This window comes from Aptenodytes patagonicus, chromosome 5, assembly GCF_965638725.1.
Source record: "Aptenodytes patagonicus chromosome 5, bAptPat1.pri.cur, whole genome shotgun sequence".
In the NCBI taxonomy this organism is placed as follows: domain Eukaryota; kingdom Metazoa; phylum Chordata; class Aves; order Sphenisciformes; family Spheniscidae; genus Aptenodytes; species Aptenodytes patagonicus.
Window position 1 is genome coordinate 63,148,446 of NC_134953.1, and position 19,942 is coordinate 63,168,387.

At 40.7% G+C, this 19,942-nt stretch overlaps 1 protein-coding gene across 1 annotated transcript; it reads right to left on the reverse strand.

Annotated features, from left to right (window-relative positions):
* Nucleotides 1-234: 234 nt before the first annotated feature.
* DMRTB1 (DMRT like family B with proline rich C-terminal 1) lies at nucleotides 235-8,050 on the reverse strand. Its single transcript, XM_076338222.1, has 4 exons — nucleotides 7,645-8,050; nucleotides 5,709-5,941; nucleotides 3,523-3,667; nucleotides 235-338 (listed from the first exon to the last, which is right to left on the reverse strand). Exons 1-4 carry the CDS (start codon nucleotides 8,048-8,050, stop codon nucleotides 235-237), a joined length of 888 nt encoding a protein of 295 aa, XP_076194337.1.
* Nucleotides 8,051-19,942: the final 11,892 nt, after the last annotated feature.

Sequence of the window (19,942 nt, forward strand, 5' to 3'; positions counted from 1 at the left end):
TTACCATGGCTCTGGAAAACCTCTTTTAGGAACAAGGGCTTTACAGTGCTAGGGAGGCAGAGCTGTGAGCCTGGTAGCTCTAACATGATCATAAAGTGAGGCAGAGGACTAATCCCCTTCTTCTAGCTGTTGTGGCTGCTCAGTGACTAAGTGTCACTCTACCATCGTATTAACTAACACTCTCCTCAGTAATGAAAATAGCACTGCCTGCTACTCAGCTCTTCTCCAGCCCATTTACTGTTTAGAATATACAGATTGGTCTCTGCTTGTTTCTTCTGGGGAAGATGGTTGGCCAGGTTCATGAACCACCCCTGAATCCTGACTGTCAGCTTCAGTAGCTGAAATAAAAATGAAGAATAGAAAAAGGTCAGAGTTAAACACAAACAAGCCCAAACCCCCAAACCCTGTATTTCAGTTTGCATTACACCTGGTATCAATCACATTTCCATAGGTAAATTCTCAATGCAAAATTACTTTTGTCAATCCAGTTTGGTTTTCAACCCAGTTAATCCAAAGGTGCTTGACATTAAGAGCTGAAGCTCTCCGAACTGAGATACTGCACTTCACACAGCAGTTGATTGTTTCAGCCATGCTTAAAGAAATGTAGCAAGAGTGCTTCAAGATGGCAAGTGTTGAAGCTGACTGGAATAGAAGTATGAGGCAGACTCTTTTGCCCACTTAACCGCAGTGAATCTATGCCATGCCTTTTTAACACTCCTGTGAATTCTCAAAGGCCTTGACAGACTAAATCCCTTCTTCAAATCCAACTAGGGATTTTCATTTTATAAAGTATTTAATTGCCAATTTGCATGAAAAGCTCCCTCATTTCCTCACAGGCGACTTGGGTTTTTATTTGTTTTTCTGTGGCTTGCTCTTTTCGAAAGCCAACAATCTGCAATCAGACTCTATCCTCAGATGCTGTTTTACTGGACATACCTTGTGTTTATTTTGTCAAATCTCCATAACAGTACTAGTCAATAGTGCATGAAATTGTGTAACAACATGGCCTATACTTCACATCACCGTTGTAAACCTAACCGGCCTCAGTCATTCAGCTGCAGTCAACTATTGACTCAAACCTTTCTGGCAGCAGCTTCTAGCCTTGGAAAATCTTTTTCAGACAGGACTTGGTTTTTTATTTGTCTTCATCTCAGATTCCCTTCGGGGCAGAGATCACAGACATTTCTTCTCACCAGTTGTCCCCTGCTAGAGTTTTCTATATCCATTTTCCTGCAACAGTTTTGCCAGAAAGCCCATTTCACCTCAATTCTGGAGGTTTCTCTGGAGGAAGGATTTTCCCAAGTCTAACTGCAGGTTTGAGTCAGTTCCTTTCTTGGGAAAAAAGACATGATGCAGTCCTAACACATCCCTATGCTCTAAATATGACAGCTTTTCTCTTTTTTCAAGCATCTTGAATACCGGAATCAAAGAATTATTAGTTTCACTGTAGCTTCCCTCTACATCTGCATCTTCTGCTGGCAGGCTATTTTGTATATGACCTCATGCAGAAGTATCCCCCCTCACTGGGTCACAATTGCAAATTCCTACATATCCTGGAGCACAAATGCTATGTAGTGGAATTAATTTGTACTTTCTCATACTATTAAGAAAACTGGATTGTTCTCTGAGCAGCATAATGCATGATGCATTGTTTCCTATGGCTTTGTGCCTGGGTTGTGATTCCCTAGTGTGTAATAAGGGCTGAGGTCATCAGATGGCATTTTGCTCTCTTGGGGGGTGCTCTCATGACTTCCCTTCTCTATCCAGTTGCCTGTTTTCATGATTGTTTGGCCAGTACAACTTCACTCTACCAATACAGGACTGGATTTTCTCTGTTTTCCTCATGCAATACCACTACTTCTCTCCATGTCCCCCATGTTTGTTTGCTACTCCCAGTTCCTTCCCATTCCCACACACACCAACAGAATAGCTGCAGCTCCCTACAGGTTCTCTGCCACTGCGGTATCCCCCAGATCTTTTGTCCCCTCCAAATCACAAAACCCATTAATCCTTACATACGCTTTCTGGTTTGCCTGCCAGCCCTCAGTTTCCTCTCTTCCCCTCAAACTCAGCCCGTATTATTTCACCTCCAGCACACCAGTAGCTCCTACATGCTGCATTAAAGTCCTAATACCTCTGTCAGTATCTTAAAATAACTTTACATTTCTACGATGTCTGTACAACCCCCACACTGCCATATTCTTCATATTCCCCTTGTCCACCACATCTCCTGCTTACTTTTCTTTGGCTTTCCAGCCAGACAAGAAGCAGGTATGCTCTGACTGCTCTGAAGATACGTGCCCACTTCTGGGCTGACTGGCAGGCACTTGGTTGTTGGCCAAGGTACACATGCGTCAGTCAAGAACGGAGTGCAAGCTGACAGCCAGCCAAACACCATGACGTGGCTGCAAACAAACCATTTTGTGGGAGGCATCTGTTTCCCTTGCAGATCAATATTGTGTAGGCCTGTGATCACAACAGATATGTTTGGCTGAAAATAACTAATGGGTTGAAAAGTTATAAGAGGACTGACATTAACAGAAAATGAGACTGCACGAGCCTTATGTTGTCGAGAAACCAGGCCAAAAAAACCCCAACTTATATTTTGTCCCGCATAACCACCATCAACATCTTTTCAATTCAAATGAGATAATTACACTCCTCTATTTCTCCTCCCTCTTACACAAGAGATTTGATTTTTCACTGGGTGGTTATTGTAATCTGTTTCATCATGTTCCAGAAGAGAAATAAAGTTGTATTTATTTATCTGCATTTTCAAAAAGAATTTAAAATAAAAGTGGCTGTTCACTCATCCAGTACTAGTGGTTAATTCTCTGAGCAGCTCTACCCTCTTGTGGTCACAGCTAGCTGCAGCCAAATGAAAAACTTGCAAATATAATCACAAATATGTCCACATGTAGGCACAATACATGAAAGAGACCCAAAAAAGAGGGGCACAAAGACTTAACCTATGCCAGAAATTTTAAATCCTGTGAGATTCAATAAAACAACTTGAGATTTTGAAGATTCAATCTTTCATTTACAGCAATTAAAATGTAGGATTTTCAGATGAGCAAGAAATATCATATTGTTCATGCTAAGTGTTAGTCCGCATTTTTTTTAACATTTTGTCTAAATTGCAACAGAGCCAAATCATTTTTAAAATATGTCCCGCAAACTAGCTACTTAGAAAAATATTTTCATTTTGAGAACATCAGCAGATCACATTCTGGAATGGCTCTGAGTCCTGAGGCCTCCAATGTCTGTGTGAAATTGAGGTGCTTGTCAGCTGGAAAGCCCAAGCATGTCAGGCTGCTTCCCCTAAGTCAACCCTGCCTAGAGCTGTACAAGCTGGCAATCTGTCCCGGGACTTCAAGATCTCGGTCCTGGCTCCATCACAGTGATCTGTAAAACCCTGAAAACTAGCTAGAATCAGGGTCTCTTGAGGCTTCCACCTCTGTGGTTAGGTATTGAAACCAGGTTAAAACTGAATCTCCCAGGGCTCATCTCATACTTCCTTACCATGTGCTTCCTTGGTTGTTTCAGCCAACATGTTCAGTGAAAGGGGAGGTGGAATGTAGTGAATCCCTGGCAGAAAACTTGGTGGGATCAACTGAGGCAGAGGAGTGTAGTAACCTTGATGGAAATCTCCACCTCCATCTGGAATCTGCGGAAACACGTGAAGCAAAGCATGTTCCATCTAAAGACTCTCCAGGACACATCTGCAGTACCAATTTCTGTTTCAATTTTTACCTGTGAATATTACATTTTTTGTCCATTTTGTGGCCATATGCTGCCACATCTGTGCACATATTGGCACAGGCAAAGCCTGTGCATAGTCCAACATGCTGAAACTGAGAAGTAGCAGCTTCTCAGACCATGTCTCAGCTGAAACTGACCTTCTAAGTCCTCATCTTCTGTGCTGGTATCTCATTAGAGCAGTTGGTTTAAACCAGGAGCAGCTCACCTTCACCACTGACCTGGTCCACTTGCCACTGAACAAGTCTGGAAGTCATCATGCAACAGAGAGGCAACCTAGGAAAATGCTCCTTGCCACCACCTCCCTGCTAGTTATGGATTCTCCCCTGAGCCCAGTGAAGTGAGTGGCTCAACCTACACTGAGGGGCTGGTGTGCACCACAGGGTGCCCCACAGCCTTGGTCTGTGATCACCAGACCTGTTAGAGCATGATAAAACTCATTCCATGTGCAAGGAGGGATTTCCATCCCTCAGAAACACTAGCATCAGAGAAACAGGAGCATTTCTCTCTTGGATCTGGCCGTGCACCCTGGTACAGATAGAGCTTGTATGAGATCTTTCGATCTGTTTCAGGACAGTTAAAATTAAGTTCAAAACCGCATACAGTGATGGTCTAGACAAGGCACTTCCCAGCCTGTGCATATCTAGCCCACCAGGACTCAGACTGCTGCTAGCCACCCTCTTTCTCAATAACCCCTAAAATGTGACAGGGCAATTCTATGCAAGCATAATAAATCTAGTAGTCTTGAGGCAGATCACTCTACCTTAACATGAACTGATGAATTGGGGTTGTTCAGCCTAGAGAAGAGAAGTCTTCGGGAAGACCATATTGCAGCCTATCAGTACTTAAAAGGGGCTTGTAAGAAAGATGGCGGCAAACTCTTTAGCAGGGCCTGTTGTGACAGGACAAGGGGGAATGGCTTTAAACTAAAGGGGGGTAGTTTTAGACTAGATATAAGGAAGAAATTTTTTACGCTGAGAGTGGTGAAACACTGGCACAGGTTGCCCAGAGAGGTGGTGGATGCCCCATCCCTGGAAACATTCCAGGTCAGGTTGGACGGGGCTCTGAGCAACCTGATCTAGTTGAAGGTGTCCCTGCCCATGGCGGGGGGGTTGGACTAGGTGACCTTTAGAGGTCCCTTCCAACCCAAACTATTCTATGATTCTATGATTCTATGAATTGTACTCAATGCAGACAGAATGGCGCATGGCAGCTGGAAATCTGATAATGTGCCCAACTGCAGTACAAAAACTGAACACCACCAGTTGAAACCAACATGACTGACAGCACTGAAAGGAACTGGAAGTGCCCACACACACCATTACAACTGACAGGCAATTTAGCATCTTGTTTTACCATGTCTGTGTGGTTTGAAGGTATGGGCCCTATGATGCTAAACATTATTTTTCATCTGAAACTTCTGTTAACCACAACAATTTTCTACTGTTTTTGAGAAACCAAATGTGTCAAAACAGAAATATCCAACCATGCTGATTCGCTTCCTTGTGGAAGCTGATTCTTCCCCATTCTTCTCCGTGGCTGTGGTGCCTTGGCCAAGCCCTGACACTCTCCCTCCCCATTAGATTTGTCCTGAATGGAAGAAGAGGAACCTCCCAATGTGCATTCTGTGCCATCTACGCTGGCACAACATGACCATATTAAGTGGCCAACTGCCATAATTCCAAAAGGCTGTTGCATATGTTAGCAGGACGTATAAGCTCCAAAACATTTCACAAAATCTGGCCCCTTGCAAGTGCATGGGTTTGCTCTTCTGGGTTCAGGTCAGACTAACATCACCATTTGCTAATGTTTTCTTCAGCATAATATATCAAAATTTTGTGAAGTAACTTATAAGCAGGGTAACTTTTCATGGGTACTTTAACAGCAAGAAGGCAGCTAAAAGTAAAGACAGCAGTATTTCCAGAAGTAATTAAGAGACCACTACTTACTGACATAGAAGCTGCATTCCCTGGCCCGTAGTTGCTAGGAATGTGTCGGAAACCTCTCTGAAGTGACATCCCTGGAGGTGATGGTGCTCCCCTACAGCTTGACTGATTGATGGCAAACCCCATGGGAAATGGGTGGCAAGGATATACCCCAGAACGCCCAGGGTACACTTTCGGAGGTTCTCTCTCCAGGTATTCTGGGTTGACCATGTATTCTGGAGGAAAAGCAGGGTGAGCTAGGAAAAAATAAGAAAAGAACAAGTAAAAATGTCCATGTAATTCTATGGAGTTCAGTAGAAGTAGCTGCAGGACCAAATTCCACTCTCAGGCAGGAAAATCTGGCCCTTTGGTTTCATGCTTAGCTCCTCATGAATTTATTTTGTGATTTTTTAAGGAACTAAGGAAAGGTGCAGCAGATGATAACTAACGCAGAATGATCTGCATTCTTTTCTGCCTTATGCATTGTGAAGCTAGTCCTTAGTAAAGCGCTGGCTGCAGAATCTTATTCTTTCAGTACATCAGCAACAGCAAAACAACCTACCTTAAGACTTTTAACTCTAGCAGAACTTAAAAAAAAATCTACAGAAATAATAGAGTTCTAACTTTAGTCCTATCTGTCACTTCTTAAGTTAATTTACAGACAAAGGCTCAATTTTAGGGAGATACACAGGCAATTTCAGATGCAGGAATCAGTTACTTCCTTTGTTTTTTATCTTGCATCTGGAATCTTATATGGCCTCTCTGAAATCTTAAAAAAAGAGTGTGGTTATTTGAACACGAATAGGGTCTTTCTTGTCTGCACATCCTCCTGTTCGTAGAGAAGTGGAAGAATTTGCTTCTAGAGTAGGTCAACTTCTGGAGTACTACAATTATACTCTTTGTCCCTAACCTTTTTTTAAATTCATCAGCAGGTTAAAAATGTTATTAAGGGAAGGACTGACAGGCACATGTACAACTAGCATCATCCATAAACATCATTTTCTTAGGAAACAAAGCTAAAAAAAAGGGGGAACAGTTATTGACAGATTAGGTGCAAACTAGAGATGTCTGAAATGACTCTTTCCTCTGGGCTTCTCAGAACAGCATTTTGTCTTGCAGGCTGCCAACTCTCCAGAGGCTCAGACTAATGACTACTGCAATCAGTAGGGATTTCTGTAAAATTACTATACTAAATAGAAATAGCATGAAGTTATTGTAATAAATAGTAATAAACTAGACAAGTCACATGAAAGATTCTATTAAAGGAAGCAATTTAAGAGGTGACAGACCATACAACTGTTCCACCTGCAAAATCTGTGCTCTGCTCTTACATACCAAATGCACTTTTACACCAAGTGATCCCAGCCAAGTTCAGTCTTTGCTACAGAAATTAAGGCCAAAAGGTCTCTTTCTTTACAGTGCTATCATAAAATGCTTGCTTCAGGCAACTGCAGCAGTAACTTCCCCATTTACCTGCCATCACTGAGTTTTTTAGCATTTTTGTTGCTGGAGGCTTGTGCCTGTGAATTTATAAACAGTGAGACAGCACTGAGAGAAACATGCATGAGCACCTGCAGTGCACAGTGGATCACAGTTTGGTTTCCCTCCCAGACTAATTTCTCAGAGAAAAGCCACTTCCTTAAGCTTCAACTTTGCAATGAGTGGTGAGGCTGAGCACATTGCTCCTGCTGCTGCAGAGCCACGTGACCCACGTTGCAAACCCTGCAAAAGGGAAAATAAATGCAGGGTTGCACATTCAATGTGCAAGTTGGGTACCTGTGTCCACTGGGGAAGGAAAGAGGGGGAGACAGCAGGAATGGCTCTCTGGGGAGCTGGAGCCTGAGGAATCGGGTGGGTGCAAACTGCGCAAGTGGCAGCGTTTGATGGGGGGGAAGAGGGAGATGAACATGGAAAGAAAGGTGGCGAGACAGGGGAAGAGGCTTTGGGGACAGGCCCTTACCGTAGTCCCAGAAGGGAGGGCCGCTGGGAGGTGGCGGCGGCCCCCTGCACGCCATGCGTTTGCCGTTGCTGCCAGTGGGCTGGGTGCCCTTCATCCCCTCATGGCCGCTCTGCTCAGGGGCACCGGCCGCCCCAGCGGCCACCCCAGTGCCTTCGCCCAGGGGAGCGGGCCCTGTGTCTGCCCCAGCTGGGGGGTCGGGCACCTGCTGCCTCAGGGCCTTCTGGGCCGCCATGATCTTCTGGCGCTCAGTGATGAGGGCGCACTTGTCGCACAGGCAGAGCTTCCAGCGGCAGTGGCCAGCATGGCCCTTCACCGGCACCACGAAGCCGTGGTTACGGCAGCGGGAGCACTTGGGGGTCCTCAGAGCTGCCTTCGCTGCCACCGCTGCGGCCTCCTTGGCCTCCATGGCACACCAGTCCTGGCTAACCACCCTGGCACGACTGGGCTGGCTCTTCAGGCTCTTATATAGAGCATGGCCACTGCTGCCTCAGCATGTAGCAACCTGGGCAGGCGGGGCAGGAGAGCCCATGGCAGTGGGTGGGGAATGCCCTGCTCTAAGAAGCGAGTGGCACAGGAGTCGCCTTGGCCCCGCAGGCCTCCCCTCCCTCAGCCAGGCATGGCTGTACCTGCCCTCCTCCTCCTGCAGTCCCCTGGCGCAGGCTGGAGCCAGACCTCGGCCATGGGGGCTGGAGGAAGACAGAGAGAGCGGGGACTGCATCTGCAAGAGCAGGGGGGAATGTGCTGCACGTTGTAGTACATTTCCCTGTGCTGGTGCATGCAGAGATGGGGAGTTTTGGACGGGCAGGGTTGTGCATGGGAGAGAAATGCAGCGTCCCTTACAGTACTGCTTTAAGTGATAGTTTTCCCTTCTGGCACTTTAACATCCACACTCACTTTCATACCTCTCATGCATTTGCTTTAATATGCACAGGATTTCAGTTCCATTTTGTTTCCAATTTGCAGCATGCTTCTCTTGATCAGGAGGAGTGACTGCCTCAGCAGAAAAAAAACAACACTGTTTCATCGTTCTGTTTTTCAAAACAAGGTACTAAGATGAAGGCAGAAAGCAGATGTCATTCGAAAGACCTGTCTCCTTTTCTTGGAATTCCTTATTCTCTGGAAACAAAGACAGGCTTTCAATTAGAAATACAGGAATGCTCCAGTTCCAGTATTGCTTAGAAAGCACTTGTTATTTGTTACTGCTGGTAGCTACAAAACCATGGTTTACACAGTAGCCCATTTCCAGAAGCAAACCCTCCACTTTGCAATGTAAGGCACGACAGTGCTGATTTTTCTCACGTATGCAATAGCTAATTCTGTTTCAAAATCCTGAGATGCCAATAGCTTCTTCTACATTAAAGAGAATACCATAAAAATAAACCGCCAAGTAGTTGTGAAGTTTTTTACCAATTAGTTTCAAGAGAACCAGGTAACATCTATCTGCTGCTCTGAAACAATTCTAATATGCAACAGAGTATGTTTCACAGCAGTCTTGCAGAAGCCTTGCCCTTAGAGCAAACCTTCCTGCAAGACTTGGGTGCACCCCTCAACATCTGGAGGGGCGAGGCCCCGGCATAACAGGCCCTTTAAGAGATTTGGCAACAGTCTGGTTTGCCATAGCAGTGAGCAGCCAGCCCCTGTGCCCTGCAAGCCCCCAAGGCTCAGCCTAGATTCAGGCTTCTTGCTTTGCAAAAGACCCAGTAGGACTTCGCATCTGAGTCCTGCAGGTTTCCCGTAGGATTTTGTCTCCTGGGGAGATATTTTCCTAAGTGCAATACTGACATACAAGCCCAGACTTGCTCTTGAAAGCAATTCAGACCCAAATCCTCAAATGCGCAGAGTCCCTAGACCACCCAGCACAGCAGCAATCCCAGCCTGCAAATTTTGCTATCCCAGTTGCAGACTGAGTCTTTGGTAGCTGCTTTTTGTGAGGGGCTCTCAGCGATGCCTTTGCATCCGTGCATTCAGGGATCCTGTGCAGAAGCAAGGCCAAATCTGCGCAGGCACACAGCAGGTCACATAGGAGAGACCACCGCAGTGCTCTCTAGAAACTAGGTGCTGGATTGCATGCACAGCAGCTCCTTTTGTGAGTGGGAACCAGCAAAGCACACATACAAATGTAATCAACTCCCTGTCCTCAGTTGCAAACCATTTTCCCCAGAAGAATTCTAAAGTGCTGTCTAGAAAGCCAGCTTCATGTGCATGGGCATATGTGCATTGTGGCTAAATATCTTTGAAAATTTGACCTGAGAATGTTTCCTAGTTCTGAAAGGTACTTGGTTGATATGTAGCTTCAATAGAAGCTACTCTTAAATGCAGTCTTGAAGTGCTGCTCACTTGTGTCGGGGCCTTGATGTTCCTGTAATCATTCTAAACATTGACTCTGTATTAAATATAGACAGATAATATATTCCAAATTTTATGCTCCATATTTTTGCTGTATGTTGAGGATGTGCATATTTAGCTGTAGAATGAAAGAGGATGGATGACACATTTTAAAAAACTGTAATTATATCTTTCCATAGATACACAATCTGTGTTCATTTGGATACTTAGCAGTGGAGGAGGAAGGTAGGCTATGTACATTTTCCCCAGTAATTTTCTATTGTGAGTCACATAATACTACTATTGGAGACATTTACTCAAACATACTTAAATTTATCTCTCTTCTCTCTCAAAAAAGGTATACCAGCCATGGGCTGCAACGGTTTCTCCATTAATAAACCATGTCTTTCAAAGTCATGTGGATTTTTCTTTTGAACAATTTTCACCTAAGCATTCCGGATTTATTATACTCTCCATATAGTTTGTTTCAAACATAACTAGACTTGCTTTTTATAGAAAAGTGAACATTTTATTTTGCTTGTGAGGTAAATATTTATTTCTGCAGACAGTTCAAAGAATTCAAACATTTGATTTAGCTTATCACATGCCATTAGCAAGACTATCCCACAGAGAAGACAGAACAATTTCAAAATAAATTTTTGGAATGAGATGTAGAATTGTGTGTATATGCAGCTTCATGTCTATTATAATTTTCTTCTTTATTCATATTTGAAAGAAAATGAGGCACAATAAAGACTCTTTTCTCTAAAACTTAGTTCACTCTAGCATTTTATGTAACATATGGTGGGACTGTGACATAAAGTCTGTACAGAGTTCTGTATTAAAATAGCATTTATAAGAATTATTATCTTGCCAAAATGAAAGGAAAGCAACCTGCTGATTTCATGTTATTGAAATCAATAGCAATAATGTCTACTTCTTTCCAACTTCTGAATCATATAAAGTGTGTGGTTTGGTATGCAGTTTGCTTTGTAAGAAAAACAATGATTTAGCTAAAAAGGAACAAATCAAAAGACTGTCTGCCTTTAAGTTGAATAGCAGAAAATTGGGTTTTGTTTTTTTCTGCCTTCTCAGACTTTCCAGCTAACATTTTACACAATAGATGGTTTTTTGGCAAGGAAATTGTTCTGCTTACATCTGACATTTCACAGAGCAATAGCAACATAATCAAGAAATTTGTTCAGTCTGAGATTTCCATTAACAAATATTTGCAAACTTGGTTCAAAATAAATGTTCTCTTATGCATAACAATCAAGAAGATCTTTTGAATTTTAAGACATCATATATAAAGATAAAATCCTCTCTTCAAAAATTACCTTAGTAGTTTGGAAGTGTCCATTATGTACTACCATAAGTCATTATATAAAAATTGATATAGTAATAGTAGTATTAGGTCTTCTACATTATAACTGATTAGTCCCATATTTATGGCTATCAGTTATGGTATACTCAACATGAGGACATTTACCTGCCCAGGCAGAGCAGCCCAAGGAGGACTACCCAGGCTTCAGACGCTCCCCACCACTCCACACCCAGCCCCCTTCTGTTATCCAGTCTTAACAAATACCTTGGCTCCACCTGTGAATTGGTAACTGATCTCCTGGCATCACTCACTTTTGGGTTTACAGTGGCTTCCTGCACTGGCTGATGAGCTTACAGGTTAACTTCTGATCCCTTACTGATCCCTTACTCAAGTCAGGTCTGGCCCACAGGCTGGCAAGAAATCTTCTCTAAACTGCCAAGGAATATCAGTACTCCCTTCCCTGTCTTGTTGCTGGGAAGAAGCTGTTTGCACCTCCTTACATGTCCCTGGTGGATTTGTTCATTAAAATATAGCTTGGTTATCTCAACACTATTCTGCAGTCATATATGTCTCTTCTGCCCATCCACATGGCTAGAAAAACAGGCTTCCTTCGCCTCCTGTCTAGATTAGGATACTGCAGTATTCTTTCCTCTGAACTCCACATGTGCAATCTTTTCCCACTCTTACACACTCAGAAGCCTTCAGCAAGGATTGTTCTAGATTATGTCGTGCATCCTTTTGCCTTCCTCCCACTTCTCTTTTGCATTAGTTACATCCTGCTTCTCTTCCCTTTCACAAGGGAAGAAAAATCCCTTTCGCATTTTATCCCCGTCATACCTATCAGCTCACATTCACTGTCAAGATGTGGACTCTCACCTTCACCTGGCCTAGAATATCACTTTACTAAGTAGCATTGATAACACATCTTCATGCTTTCTTCTGTAGTCATCCTCATATTTAGAATCTCATTATAAAAACCATCAAAGCCTTTAAAACATCCTCTGACTGACCTGCGTGACAAAATCTCCCTTTCACCGTTGAGCTAACATTACTGCATATCCATCAATGATAACTGTCACAGAATTGCAAGGTTCAGCTATCTGCTGACATGCTTATGAGGTTGTCTAATCCTGCCCAAAGCAAGCCTACGTGACAGTGAATAAATTTCTTTGAGTCGCTTCTGTAGACTATATTTTCCATCTCTCTAATCACTGTGAAATTGTACTGTAGTAAACATTTTTTTTAAAATGTGAGGAATAGTGCAGTATAGAAACAGTTCAGTATGATTAGATCATATCTATCTTAAGATTGGAAATGGCTAAAATGTATTTGGATTACACCATCTTTAAAACTGGTTCCAGTTAAGTTGTTTAAATTCATATAAACAGATTCACCTTTTCAATTCTCTTTCAGTGTCAATTCCTTTACTTTAAAATGTTATCTTCAGTAATTCAAACAGGAATTCCACTGGGGTGGATTTTTTTATTGTTGTTACACAACTTTTAGATGGACCACAATTAGATGTTGATTTGCATCTGCTGTATCAAAAAGGTGAAACTCTATGCTACGATCAGAGACAACTGGATGGAGTTCATACATAAGTTTAAATCTTAACGATTTATAAAAGTTATATAAAGCACTTCTGGTTTCTTTAACAAACAACTAAAAGTTTGAGTACTTAAAATTGTGGATCTTTTTAATATATAACAGGAAAACTTAGTTCTTAAATATTAACAATAGGGACTTTATTACTATGACTGCTGTTCGTTTATTGTAACAAGATCTTTATTTAAGAGAAAAGCAATAGTGATTAAACTGGAAAGTCTGTGATCTGGTTATTTCATGAGTACCACAAGGGCAGGGTGGACCAGGAGAGAAATCAACCCCAACAAGAAATCAAAACATGTAACAGTTCTTATCCTGCATTAATATATCTCCCATATAAGCAGCAAACAAAGTGTATTAAGGGGAAAAGAATGAGACAGACATAAATACACACTCGCAGATCCTTTCCCCAAATAAGTGATGGAGTGTTTAAAAATGCCTATCTAGACAAAACAGAGCTATGCTAAAAACCTTCTGTGGAAGATGTTCAGTCAGTTTGCAATAAATAAGGATCACTGTATCATCAAGGTCTGATTGTTTCCTTATATTCCCCTGTCTAGGAAACTTAATAATTATCCCTTCAGAAGAATTCTTTTGTTTCTTTAGAAGGTCACTTTTGTAGACATTAATACAAAAGAGAAACTGAAAATCCAAAGAATAGTCCACTCTGTTAGTGCTATGGCAGCTGCAGGGATGCCTTAGTTACAACACCATTTTACTTTAGTAAGCTCCCAAATTTAGCAGGTTTTAGCCTGGATACCACTAGGCTTGTCAATCAGTCTTCTGCCTGGAGAAATAAACACATTTTTAATCCAGAGTCCTCATTCTCCTTCCCCTCAGCTATCATTCTTGTCATATTCTCTTAGACACAAAAAACACAAAATCACATCTGAATTCTCCCAAACAGCAAGAAAGGGATTTTATGCAGAAACGGTCATGATCACCACAGTAAGTAGGTGGCCCATTTAGAGTCATCTTTGCTTAGCACCTTTTTTGTGCTGAAATTGTCATATTACCTTGTCAGCAAGCCTAAAGCAATGCTAATAGATGGATAAGGCAGGAGCCAGCTGAAAGACTACTACAAACATCAAGTGTAGTTGCTGTGGGCAGGATTCCATTTGTGATTGTCAGCACTGGTATATATCCCACATTTTCCAACTGCATTTCTCCACCTCACATCTGAATTAGATTTCAGAATATCTGAAGTAGCTTAAACAATGCAAAATAAATAAAAACAGCTGTTTGCCATAATTTCTTCCTTATCAGCCTGGACTCTTCACAGATACTTCAATGAAGCAAATAAAAATGAAATGACCAAATAGTAGTTACTTATCTGCATAGCACAAAGACTATCATCAAAATGTTTACCTTGTAGAGAGGACAAAGAATAGTGATTATTAACCTCTGGCATGCATGCTAGAATTGGTTTCTGGTATTCATACCAATAGCACATCATCTGCTCTTTGGGCATGATTCTGGGAATTGATGGACTCCCAGTGAGGTGATAAAGCTTCTTGCTGGCTCCTTAACCCCATATATCAGAGACAAAGTGTGGTTTGTAGTGGGGAAGAGAAAACAAGCACTAACATTGATGAATTTGCATTAGCTGATTCCAGCCAGGTATACTGAAGGATGCTGTTCAGAAGCATTCTTTCTCTTCTATATTATTTCCATAAAATTCTCCTATGGACAATGACAACAGAATCTTTCCAATTTAGTTGAACCTTCTAGATTATATATATACACTATATGTATATGTATATGTACATAGATTTGAGGTATATTTTCACTGGAGAGGACTTCTGCAAATATAAACATAAAAAGTCAAGTTGAAAGAATGGCTGCCTGTCTCCAAATTGAGGAAGTAAAGCTCTCCTTCCCTGACAGACTTACTTTCTTGCTATGTTAAGACATAGAACTTGCATTTCTCTCTCTTTCCAACATGAAATGTGTTGATGAGCTATCTCAGCTGGCTCCTGGAACTTCAAAGTCCACTAACACAATGTAGAAAGTAAAAAAGGGAATTGAAAATAAAGTGAATGCGTTGATAGGGCATCCTTCTCTTTACCTCCTTGATGCAGCAAATTAAAAAAGGAGAGATTTATTCAACAGCAGACAGCAAATCACCTGTGGCAGCAGAGATTATGGACAAAGAAGACATGAAAGTAGCAGAGGGCTGACCAGCAGCTTTGACAGATATGACAAGAGGATGCTGGTGTGAAGCCATACTAAAGCATTTTCACCATGGAAGCAAGAGGGAAACCAAAGAGGCACATTTTCTTGGCATTTCATACTTCATGATCATAAAATCAGACTGTCTTTCATCACAATAAATGGAACTATTTGCAAGATAAGTTTTTATGAAACATAAAAATAACAGAATCGGACCACAGGTTGTTAGCAGTATTTCCTTCGAATCTAAACCAAAACTGATTTTAAGTCAGGAAGGTCTAGTTTGATAAACTCCAGAAAACAAATAGAAAAAGACACCAAATCATCTCTTCAGTTTCCCTGAAGCTGTGGGACCTGTCACAAAAAGTTGCCTTTTGTTGCAGGGTTGTGCTGTTAGAAAGCTTGACCTACACAGCAGTGGCTCCTCCGGGCAGTCCCTCTTTAGCTTTTTCCTCAGCAGCAGGCTGTTTTTCTGGGTGACTGCTCTGCTCTGAGACCCAGCTCCTCTGAAGCACTGTGCTTTGGGCAGCCATGGCAGCCATCAACGCGCTCTGGCTCTCAACAACAGCAGGAAGAAATGAAAGGGCAGCTGAATGCCCAGCAGCAGACCATACAGCCTTCACCCATCCAGTACACAGATGTAACGTAGCTGCTTGAAACCTTTCAGACTTACGCTTATTTCCCATGTCTGTTATATACGTATGAAATAAAAGGAAATATAAGGTCAGCAGTGGTGGGAAGTCATTGCTACCTGATGGCTGATGGTGTGCAATGATCCCTGTTAATGATCCCTAGTTTTGGCTGAACAACAGCAGTCCTCCGTCTTTCTACATATGTATCTTCATCTTTAAAGTAATAGCACCAGCTGTTGTTCTATTTAAAATAAAATACTGGAGGGTTGAAGTCTCATCAAAATTACTTCCATTGCACATTTAAACTGAGGGACAGGAGTTGATTTCTGGGAGGTGGTGAGGTACGCCTGCTTTGACATATCAGTATAATAACCCCAGCACGTGGAGTGTATTTCATGCCCAGTGTCCCATTTGGGCATAACATGCTGCAGGGTATGCTGAGGTCTTCCTCAGGCTTCCTCGGCCTCTACCACCAGAAATGTCTTTATTCCTGAAAGACAGTTTGCTTTCAAAGTAGATTGAGCCCACAGATTTCACACTACTCAGTTCACACAGACGTGAACTTACATGACTGTTGTCTTAAAGTTTATTAGGACTCCAGTCTCTTAACGTATGATTCCTGTTTTCCATGGACAATGAATCTGAAAATGTTGAATTGGAACATGCTGTATTCTACTACTGTAGTATAAATTCTCATATATATTTAACAGAAGACTTATCTTTTAATATTTAATGGAACCAAAACACTAACATAGCTACATATCATAAAGTGAATTAATAAATTCACATAATGACGTGTTCCTTACTAAAGTGTGTATCTATGCAGTTTATTAAAATTGCATATTTACAATATTTGTATTTTATTTTAGCATTCTTTGCCTTAGAACCCATACAAAACTAAACAAGTTTGATATTTTTTGAGCACACTGTATTCTTAAAGGTTGACGTGTTAATGATAGTTACTGTTATTTGCAGTTGGCAGAAATGTTTGCAGAATATTTACTGGAAGACATCCAAAGGTTTCCTTGCTCTTTAATAGAAAATCTGTACATGTCTGTACTGTACAAATCTGTACTGTATTTTAAATGATTAACCAGGGATAGAAGACTAGGTATAATATATGCACTAATTAGACACAATATCTATCTCTTAAAAAACCACAGCTTTTAAAAAGTACAAATTAAAAACAATGTCATTCATTTTCTTTAATAAAGGAATAAGACAACATCTTAACTCAAATAAGATATTTGTGTATATTCTTTATTCAGATGAGTGCCAGTCACTGCACTTATCTCAATCCTCTCTTTTCCCAATTGTTATTTGTTAAGTGTTACAGTTTTAAAAACAAATACTTAAAAAGCAAATAAAAACATTATTATCTATAGGAAATCTTATCTATATGAGTTTCCATTACTGTAAAAAATAGATCATCATGAATATTTGTGTTGAGATAGTAAATAAAGTATGATATAGGTATTTATGGGTGATTACATAGGGCCAATAATTAGGCAACCATCCTCTCAAAATTATACATTTTAGACTTGATTTATTGGCTACATTATCATGACAGTGATCTATCCAACAGTCTTGTGATTCAAAATGGTGAACTGGTGAATATTGTAGATTGTTAGTGACTTGATAATAAGCCTGGGGAAGGAAGCTGAACTATCTTCATTACCTCAGTAAGACAAGCTTTCCTATTTTTATAGCAGTCTTTTCCACCTGTCCTAGGACTCAAACATGGAGAGTAAGAATGAATATTTGACATGAGATTTCAGGAATGCCTTGTACAAAGGTATTAATATTTTCATATATCTGCTAGCAATACCATACCTAGAACATTTTAGGATTTGTTTAGCTTTTCCACAGATGTCCTCACAGTAGTGACTCATAGGTAGCCTGTGTTCAACTAATGTATCTCTTCCTTGATTGCTTTCCAAGTGCTGAGCTCCTGCTATTGGTTTTTCATACATACATTGTATGCTGTTAAATTTCATTCCATTGCTGCTATTCCAGTTGCCACAGTATCTATTTCTTTCCTATATGAGCCTTTAATCCTCTTCTGCATTAGTAATATCTCTCAGTGTTTGCTTTCAGCAAAATTTCATTAGCATACTTTTTTTGTGTCACAGTCATTACTGGAAATATTAAATAAGGCAGATTCCAATACTGTTCCTTTAAGAATTACAATAATACCCTCCCTCCAGACAACAGTTCCTCTTCTAGCACAACCAGGGTTTTTTTCTGCTTTGGCATTTTATTCACAACTTACTTTAGAGAAGCCTAATAGATAGTATCTACTGATTGAAATGGTGGTTTTAATCAGCAGAGATACATTCACTCAACCTGCTTCACCTTTGGTAAAATTAGGTTGCATTTTTTCCCATTTTCCATTTATGTCTACTTACGTAGATGTTTTTCTTCAAAATACCTTCTATAGCCTTGAATATTGTTGAGGTCACTCTAATGTTTTCTGGTTATCCTTTTTTCCCCTTTCTGAAATACAGGCAAGAGGTTTGCTTTTCAGTAGTGATATGCTACCAGTTGGCAGCTTTATTAAAAATCCTTGCTGCTGGACATGCAATTTCATGTGCCAGTTCTTTCAGAACCCAGGGACAGAGATTATCCTGTCCTTCCAATTTCAGCGCTTCAAGCTCTTTGAGTTTTTCTTCTACTTCACATATGATAATTTCCATTTCTATATCTTCATTCATTTACATATTACATTTCTCTTTTCTGGATAGTTTTATCTTTAAGTGCCTGGCAAAGCAATTCTTATTAGGATTTATTTTCATAATAAAGGTCCTTTGATAAGTCACAGTTCTATGTTAATTATTAGGCTTTGCCACAATAAATAAAAACCCCACAGTTTGGGGGTTTGTGGGGGGTTTTACAGCCAATTCTATATATAAACTTTACTGTGAAAGGAAAGAAGTTACACATCCATGCATGTAATAGTGCTATGACAATGTTACTACTATGAGACCATGCACTGTTTAGAATACAAATACATCTGAAAATAACTGGATTTGTGGCGTGCAAATGGCAGAACTGAACAGAAAACACTGCAATTAAATGACTTGCAGGATTAGTGATTTCAGTCTGTTATCAGACTATTTTATTCAGGAGCCTCCACCGCATCCCTCTGAGCTCCACAGGACAGAGGTTTTTTGGGAATTACAAAACGTCACAGACTAGAGTTTAGGATTGTTGGTGGCTTCTCCTGGGCTAAAGTGAGGAAATTCCCAGGGTAGGGTGAGTTCCTGTGGGCTGTTTAGGAAATGGTTATAATTACTCTGAGGGTTTTCCAGGGTAAGGCTCATAAGAGTCACTGGGCTAGGGCTGTGAATTAGGACCATATAATTTTTACCATTTTGTCCTAACAAATGGACAATTAATAGACAGTCTGTTTCTTTTGTATTTGTCATATGATAACTAGCTTCCACCTTAAGCTACCTGTATACTAGCCCTAGATTCTCAGAAAGTGGGTGTGGGCAAATGGCTACTCCACCAGCCTTGGGTTGCCAGAGAACCTGATGTAAAGAAACTCACATACATTAAAAATGAAATACAGGCCTTATAAGGAGATCCTGGGATATCCTGATTTGTTTTTTCTCAAATTGTGCCTGTATCTGATTTTCTGTATGCAAATTATTGAGTAGCTATAATGGCATGTACAAAGTCTACGTACTGTATACCTAATAACAAGGAAATAAGGAAAAATTGCAAGATTATGTTGCCTGGCAGAAAATTACACATAAGTCTCAAAGTAAGATCTAAAGAAAATATTTTAAAGAAAAAAAAATTATTATTATTAATTTTCTCAGTTTGAACTCTGTGCACTTGTGTATGAAAAATGACAAAGCAAAGTGTCTCCCTTTTACACTCATTTCCATTATGAAAGTGGGGTTCACAGGGAGAAAAGCATGAGAACAAAAAGGGGAAGAATAGAGAATGTGGTGAAGAAAGACAGACCAGAAATGGAATGAATGAGGAACAATCTAGAAAGAAAATGTATACCTGAGAAAAAAATGAGAGCGGGGGAATGAATATGTGTAGAAGCAGAAAAAAGAATGGAGGTTAGATTTACAAAATTAAGTGAAAATGAGAGACATTGTGCTCAGGGTTTTCAGCCTGATTTTGATCAGTCCTACAGTAGATGATTAACAGAAAAATAAAATTTATCTGGGGCACTGAAGGAGGAGGGAATTTATATTTTTAATTTCTTTATACTCATAAT

Bases quoted from the DNA above. Each gene is read 5' to 3' on its own strand.
- DMRTB1 (XM_076338222.1), bottom strand. From the start codon at position 8,050: ATGGAGGCCAAGGAGGCCGCAGCGGTGGCAGCGAAGGCAGCTCTGAGG. The intron at 5,942-7,644 runs GTAAGGGCCTGT...ATTTTTTCCTAG, and splicing joins CCCTCCCTTCTGGGACTACG to CTCACCCTGCTTTTCCTCCA. The intron at 3,668-5,708 runs GTAAGTAGTGGT...GTGTTTCCGCAG, and splicing joins GGAATGCAGCTTCTATGTCA to ATTCCAGATGGAGGTGGAGA.